This window comes from Orbicella franksi, chromosome 9 (assembly GCF_964199315.1).
Source record: "Orbicella franksi chromosome 9, jaOrbFran1.1, whole genome shotgun sequence".
NCBI classification, from domain to species: domain Eukaryota; kingdom Metazoa; phylum Cnidaria; class Anthozoa; order Scleractinia; family Merulinidae; genus Orbicella; species Orbicella franksi.
The window spans coordinates 7,609,417-7,616,143 of NC_138153.1; the positions used below are offsets into that span (position 1 = coordinate 7,609,417).

Here is a 6,727-nt window from a genome sequence, read left to right on the forward strand (position 1 = left end):
GCAGGTTGAGTCTTATTTTTAATTAAAAGTTGGCCTTGTTGTGCTAACAACGTTTACAGGATATTCAAGCTCAATTATGCTATCCCAACTAACAATTATTATTATTATTATTATTATAATAATTATTATTATTATTTATTATTATTTTTTTTAAAATTCTCATCTATCAGCTAAAGGTCTCAGCATTTTTTCAGCTAGGGTCCCGTGCACACTACGCTGGAGAAATTTGAAAACGCAGCTTTATTTCTAGGAATACGTCTACCGTCCACACTAATTCGTCAGTAAAATGGAACTTTTCGAAAACGCTCCTCAAACCGGAGGAATTTGAAAACGACGGCTTTGCGTTAGTATGGGCGGAGAACAGTTTGATAACAGAGCTTTTCGAAAACGATGACATTGAGATAATTATGTGATTTCCCTGCCCAACTTTTCGTCAAATCCAAATCCAAAATTAAGGCGGTAATTGTTGCGTTTTCAAATTTTCCGGCGCATTGTGGACGGAAAATATTTGATGCGTTTTCAGAGTGAAAGCACCGTCTTTAAATTTCTCCGGCGTAGCATGGGCGGCGCCTAATGGTTTAAAATCTGGGCCAGTTCTCATTTATTCACACGCCCCATCCAGATACGCCATTAGGGCTCTTTTTATGAATGAATAACACGCTGGTTTTATCTCGCCTATTTCAAGATCTCAACTTATAACGGTAATTGGACAGCTTTGTACGTTAAGATTCTGACTTGGTTCCGATGTAAAGAAGAACAAGAATTTTTTATTGATCCCTCAATCTCACTGTGATTACTTTTGTTCTATTCTTCTAAGGCGCGGAGCCAATTTAGAATTTTAATATCTCGAAATAGGTCTTATTGTTTACAGCGGATGTGCTATTTTTCATTGATGTTTGATTTGAAATCTATATTCAAACAAAAGAGTCAAAAACGAAAACCACTTTGTAAAAAAGCAGCTGCGTGTTACAAAAAGTCATCCGTGTGCTAGATTTATAGCAAAAACTGTCGTAAAAACTGAGAAGAAATTGTTTTGCTTCCTGACTTATGGGACCGACAGAAGAAAGTAGAGGAAGCTTACCGCAGAGCGCCATAAATTCTTCAGTCTTTGCTCTAACCACAATTTTATCGCTCTCAGGAAATTCGCTCGTCTGTTTCGCTTTCTATCGAAACAGAAGATTACGCACAATTACCAATTTTTACATCCTGTCTTTAGCAGTAGCTGATATGATGGTGGCCGTCTTCTTGTTTCCATTTGGCACGGTTGCTTATGGGCTGCGCACTTGGCCATTCAGTGACAACTACTGCCAGTTCACTGGTTTTCTTTCGTTGTATTGGGCTGAGGTGTCCCTTTGCATTATGGCACTCACGTCGATCAATCGGTACTTGTGCGTTGTAAAGCCTCGTATGTACAGAGTACTGTTTACGAAGAGGAAGACTACTACCTCGATCATCTGGGTTTGGATTTGTTCGTTCATCATGTCCCTCGTCTACAATGTCGCCGCATCTGTTACTTATCGGTGGCAACCTTACGGTTTATACTGCCGACCAAAGATCCTTGATGAGCGGTTCGAGAGGATTTTGAACATAATGTTTGCGTGTTTGACTTTGCTATCAATGTTACTAGTGATATTTGGCTACGGTCGGGTTTATAGCGTTGTCAGAAAACACAACAGTGCCATCGTCCCTTCTCTGCGATTTCCAGACAGAACCATTAGTGCGCAAGAGATAAAAACATCTCGTGTACTTTTTGCTGCTGTGTTTGGTTTTTTCATCTGTTGGGCTCCTTTTATAGTCGTTTCGATTTTAGAATTCGGTTTTCTGGTAAACATTCCTTCTTCTATAGAGTTCATTCACCTGTTGTTCTCTACTTTCTCCGCGTGCATCAACCCAGTAATTTATGGCGTCATGAACCGCGCCATGCGAAAGGAGTTTCGTAGCATATTACTATGCAGAAAAGGTTAGAAAAAATATAGTAACTACAATGTAAAGCCCTGGTCAAACGACGCATGATAGTTGATGATAGTCGACGAGACCTGTAGCCAACTATCACGCACTATCATCGACTATCATCAACTGTCATTTACATTAAGCTTGTTCAAATTGTTAATGATAGTCGATGATGGTTTTTCCCGTTTGACCACGCCTATGATAGTTGGTGATAGTTTATGACAGTTAGGGGGGAACCACCTCTCCACGGTTTGACCACGCCCTCACTGCAACCAACGTTGAAGTGATTTTTTGGAGCTGTCACGCGCACGCGCAATTTTGCCTTGATTTCCTTTCTATATGCTCATTCACAACCGGCTGACACGATGTTTTTTTAATTTGTGATGCAAATTAGCCATACAGTCTGCCAAGGCTGTAGTGGAAGCTTGTGGCAAATTTGATTTCATTACTATAGCTACGTAATAAAGAATAGTCAGTCGGCTATTTTTTTTATTATTTTTCGGCTCTCTGCAGGGTTGTTTTGCTAATTTTGATTAGGTTCAAGGAATTTTTTGGTGGTTTCCTCACTGCACGTTTTAGAAAGATCCAAAAATCCAATCACAATGCCAACAAACTCGTTTGTTGTGTTCTTCGCGCACGATTTCAAACGCACGAAAATAAATCAAGAAAGCTACGCTACTGGTAGATTAGAAAAAGATGTTCTTATAAAAAGTCGGAATATTTGCCAAGGCGTAATATATAAAATAAAGTGCACTTGGTTGTAACTGTGAAAATGTACTTGTGATATTCTTCGAGGTGCTCGATCAAATTTTCCAAAGAAATTTCTTCGTCCTAATAATAAAAGTTGTTCAGATTTTCTTCATATGCAGAATTGGTGCACTTTGAATCGACGTTACTATGTAGCGTTTTCGCATGACGTCACGACAGCCATATTGGTGTTCCAAAACAATGAAACAGCGGCCATGTTGGTTTACCAAACCAGTCCTGTGGGAGTTCAACTCTTTCCTTATACAAACACTTCCTTCTGCATGAGTACATGCTTGCCACGTGAGTGAAAACGCTCTATGACTTCGATTGCCAGCTGCTGTTCGGAAATTCCGCAATCCTCCCCCCTGGGGTCCTTCGGGAACTGGGCTTCAGTGAGAGGTGAAAATCGAGCCCACTTTGCTATTCACCAACTCAACATCATGAGACATTTAAGATGGCGGATCAAAGATGGTACGTTATGAATTGTGGAGCAGGTTGAACAATATTTACCAAGAAGTCTTATCTGAACTGTCACGTCTGAAGATTATTGAAAAAAAAAAAAAAAACTCAACAATTTTAGCTATAGTTATCGTTGTAAAATGATGCATCAAAAGAATTGGATGTATGCGTCACGTTATGCCATCTGAGAACCCAGAGGCTTTTAATAAGTACAGTTTCTATATAAAGTGCTGTTGACAAAGACAGCTTCCAGTGGCCATACTAAACATGCTTTAAGAAGAAACAGAGGAAGAACGAAAGTGGCCAAAATATATTTTCACCAACCACATGCTTCTGTTATTTGTTACATGTATTTTTTACCCATATTTTCTACTTGCTCAGAATCAATATGAATCCGGCTGTGGCTACCTTTGTTTAGAACACCTAGAAATCATATTGGGTCTTCACGAAATAGTCAGTCAGAAAGCGAAAACAAATATTAATAACGTTATTGACCATTCTTTGAAATAGCAATTTAGAGTAACAGTTTTAATTTGATTTGTGAAGACCTTGCATTTCTTATTTTATCGACCACCAGGACTGCAATCCCCCCAAGAGCTCGAGCTCAATAAAACAATATTTTCGACAAAAAATTATTAACGGTTTTTCATAACCCTACCCGGCTTTTTCGGAAATAGCCAATTGACGCAAGTTTTGCGAGATAATAGTTTACAGTAGTTTAAATTAAGATTATTCGTCAAAATTGCCCAAAACTAATTTGAAACGCAGGTGGTACTGTTTAAGACTCATCTCTATCCGGGCAATAACTTAAAGGGCAGCTAGGCACTTAATTTTAGGAAACAATATTCTTTGCAATCAGCGATGGAGCAACCCGAAGATGCAAGAAGTCTCGCTACGATTATCGTACACACTGTTGTTGTCGCTCTTACGGGATTTTTTCCCTGACTGGAAACTCCCTCGTCTGTCTCGCTTTCTACCGAAACAGAAGACTGCGTAACCATTACCAATTTCTACGCGTTCTCTCTGCATTTCGCTCGATGGAGAACGTTAGTGATACAATTTCGTTTCCACTTGGTGGAATTTCAGATTTCCAATGCGTACGTAGTTTAACCGGTCTCTTGTAGGCTTCGCAGTTGAACTTTTGCCGTAAGTGAAAGCAGTGTGGAGAAAATGATCGGGATTTTCCTCAACAATGAAAACGGTGTTAGGATGGTAACTGTTCAGAGGCTAAAGCAGCGCATCAGGTTTTTTTTCAAGTTCAACTGCAAAGTCTACAAGAAACCGGGTAAACTACCTAAGTATTGGAAATCTGAAATTCCTACCAAGTACAAAAGAAATTGTGTCACTGGCCGCGCTGTCCATCGAGCGAAACGCATCTCGTCTGATTTTGACAGCAATGTCAAAACAATTAACAATTACTGGATGAGGTTGAGCAAAATATCATGATTTGTCAGTGGAGAGCAGATCAAATAATTGATCTGCGATCATGGGAGACACTGACAAATAACAATATTTTGCGATAACCGAGTTCAATAAATAAATTGTTTTATCATTCGATATCATCAAAATTGTTTTTTTTTATTTAAATCACTTTCTGACAGATCAGGGGAGCAATCTACCATTTTTCACCAGAGATCAGCAGAATATCATTTGCAACAAAACACAGTTAGACGGTACTAAGCATGCGCAGACCATTATTTGTAGGTAGTTATTTGCAGGTCATGTGGTTGGCTCTCGGCCAATGAAAAGGAATAACAAAATGCATCGCCGGAAAGATAATGTTATTTATTCACAGCTGTTATGTATGCGTTTCGGTGTGTTTGGTTTATTTCTTTTGTGTGTGTACGTATTTGGCTGCATGCACATACCAGGAATTAATACCAACAATGAAATCTTTAAGCCATGTATTCTTCTAGCTTCGTATAGCAAATCTGTTTTAAATTTCAAGTTTTATCGATCTGAGTTTTTCTCGCCATCAATCGGAGAGGGGAAAGACTGGTAAAAGCTTATTGCTTGTATAGCTAAGTGCATGATCACTACAAATAAGATTTACATTACACTTAAGAAGAATATGATTTTTGCGTGTTGAAAATTTGTAAACACAATGCAATTATTGATAAAACCCTTCCTTTCTCTAAACGGCAAAACTAGCCAAAAAGCATCAAAAACAGCACTAGCTGGCAGTTTGATGCTAATAGAAAAACAATATTCTTATTAAAAAAATAGTGTGCTATACCTGAAAGTTAAATAAGCCACATAAAAAGAGGCAATAACAGCAGCAAATGACAAACAGTTACTGGATGATTCTTTCTGTGATTTCAAGAATAATCATAAAAATTACAATTTCCTCGATTGTGATTGGTTTAAAAACTCCTGTTTTCCACTAATTCATTTGCCAAGTTGTTATCGGACAGTTTGTTATTGGACAGTTTGTTATCGGACAGTTTAATAAGCCAATCACATTCAAAGGTGTAGTTTAAATCAACCAATCACATTCAAAGTTCCCAACCCAAGTTCTTTTAGCCATTCAGACATGCCGGGTGTCCTGTACGACTCATCTTTACCAAGAACAAACTCGGCGAAAAGTTCCCGATCAGTGAAGAAGAATATATCTATCCTGAACGTCAACTGCCAAAGTCTACCGGCTAAAAGAGAAACATTTCTACATCTGATTAACGATGCAAAACCTGATATAATTATTGGAACTGAATCCTGGCTATCTCACGAGCACAGCAACAATGAGTGTTTCCCTACAGAGACCTACCAGGTAGAGAGGAGAGACAGACCAAACGACCCTCACGGCGGGGTGTTTATTGCTGCTAAAAGAGACCTAGTATTTGTGAGAGAAAGTAACCTGGAAACAGAGTGTGAACTGCTCTGGTGTAATATTCATATCACTGGATGTAAGACACTCCATATAGGAGCATACTACAGACCGCATGTAGGCGATGAAAACAGCCTCCAAGAACTGGATAAATCACTTTCTCTAATAAATCCTGCCCATGATATCCTGCTTGGAGGGGACTTCAACTTCCCAGGCTGGGACTGGAAAAACAAAACCTTGAAAACCTGCCCATTCCCTACACTACATCACCAATTTGGGGATCTACTCGACGATAAAGGGCTTATCCAAATGGTCGAAGAACCTACCAGGAGCCAAAATATACTAGACCTAGTAATCACTAATAATCCATCTAGAGTTCGCCATGTCAACGTATTGCCTGGCATATCAGACCACGACTGCCCAATGATAGATCTAGACATACGTCCCATTCGCTACAAACAGAAACGGTGAAAAATACCACTCTATAAGAGGGCACGATGGGATAGCTTTGAGGCAGACCTCCAAACCACAACTGAGGTGATAGATCGTAACAAAGATACATTGTCGGTAAATGAACTATGGCTTACGTTTAAAAAAGCCATTCATGACGGCACCCTAAAACACATTCCACACAAGACATGTAAACACAAGAACAACTTGCCGTGGATCACGCCTAGCATTAAAAGGCTAATCAGGCAGAGAGACAGAACGAATATCAAGCGAGAAAGAACAAGAGAAAGGAATGCA

At 39.2% G+C, this 6,727-nt stretch overlaps 2 protein-coding genes across 2 annotated transcripts; both read left to right on the top strand.

Moving 5' to 3' along the window:
- The first annotated feature begins 1,047 nt into the window (after positions 1–1,047).
- LOC145496389 (melatonin receptor type 1A-like) lies at positions 1,048–2,357 on the top strand. Its single transcript, XM_081476010.1, has one exon. It carries the CDS (start codon positions 1,048–1,050, stop codon positions 1,963–1,965), a length of 918 nt encoding a protein of 305 aa, XP_081332136.1. The 3' UTR covers positions 1,966–2,357.
- Positions 2,358–5,686: 3,329 nt separating this feature from the next.
- Positions 5,687–6,451, top strand: LOC145497525 (uncharacterized). The gene has a single exon (XM_081477341.1). It carries the CDS (start codon positions 5,690–5,692, stop codon positions 6,449–6,451), a length of 762 nt encoding a protein of 253 aa, XP_081333467.1. The 5' UTR covers positions 5,687–5,689.
- Positions 6,452–6,727: the final 276 nt, after the last annotated feature.

What these genes read in the sequence shown, in the direction of transcription:
- LOC145496389 (XM_081476010.1), top strand. Translation starts at nt 1,048, where the DNA reads ATGGGACCGACAGAAGAAAGTAGAGGAAGCTTACCGCAGAGCGCCATA.
- LOC145497525 (XM_081477341.1), top strand. Translation starts at nt 5,690, where the DNA reads ATGCCGGGTGTCCTGTACGACTCATCTTTACCAAGAACAAACTCGGCG.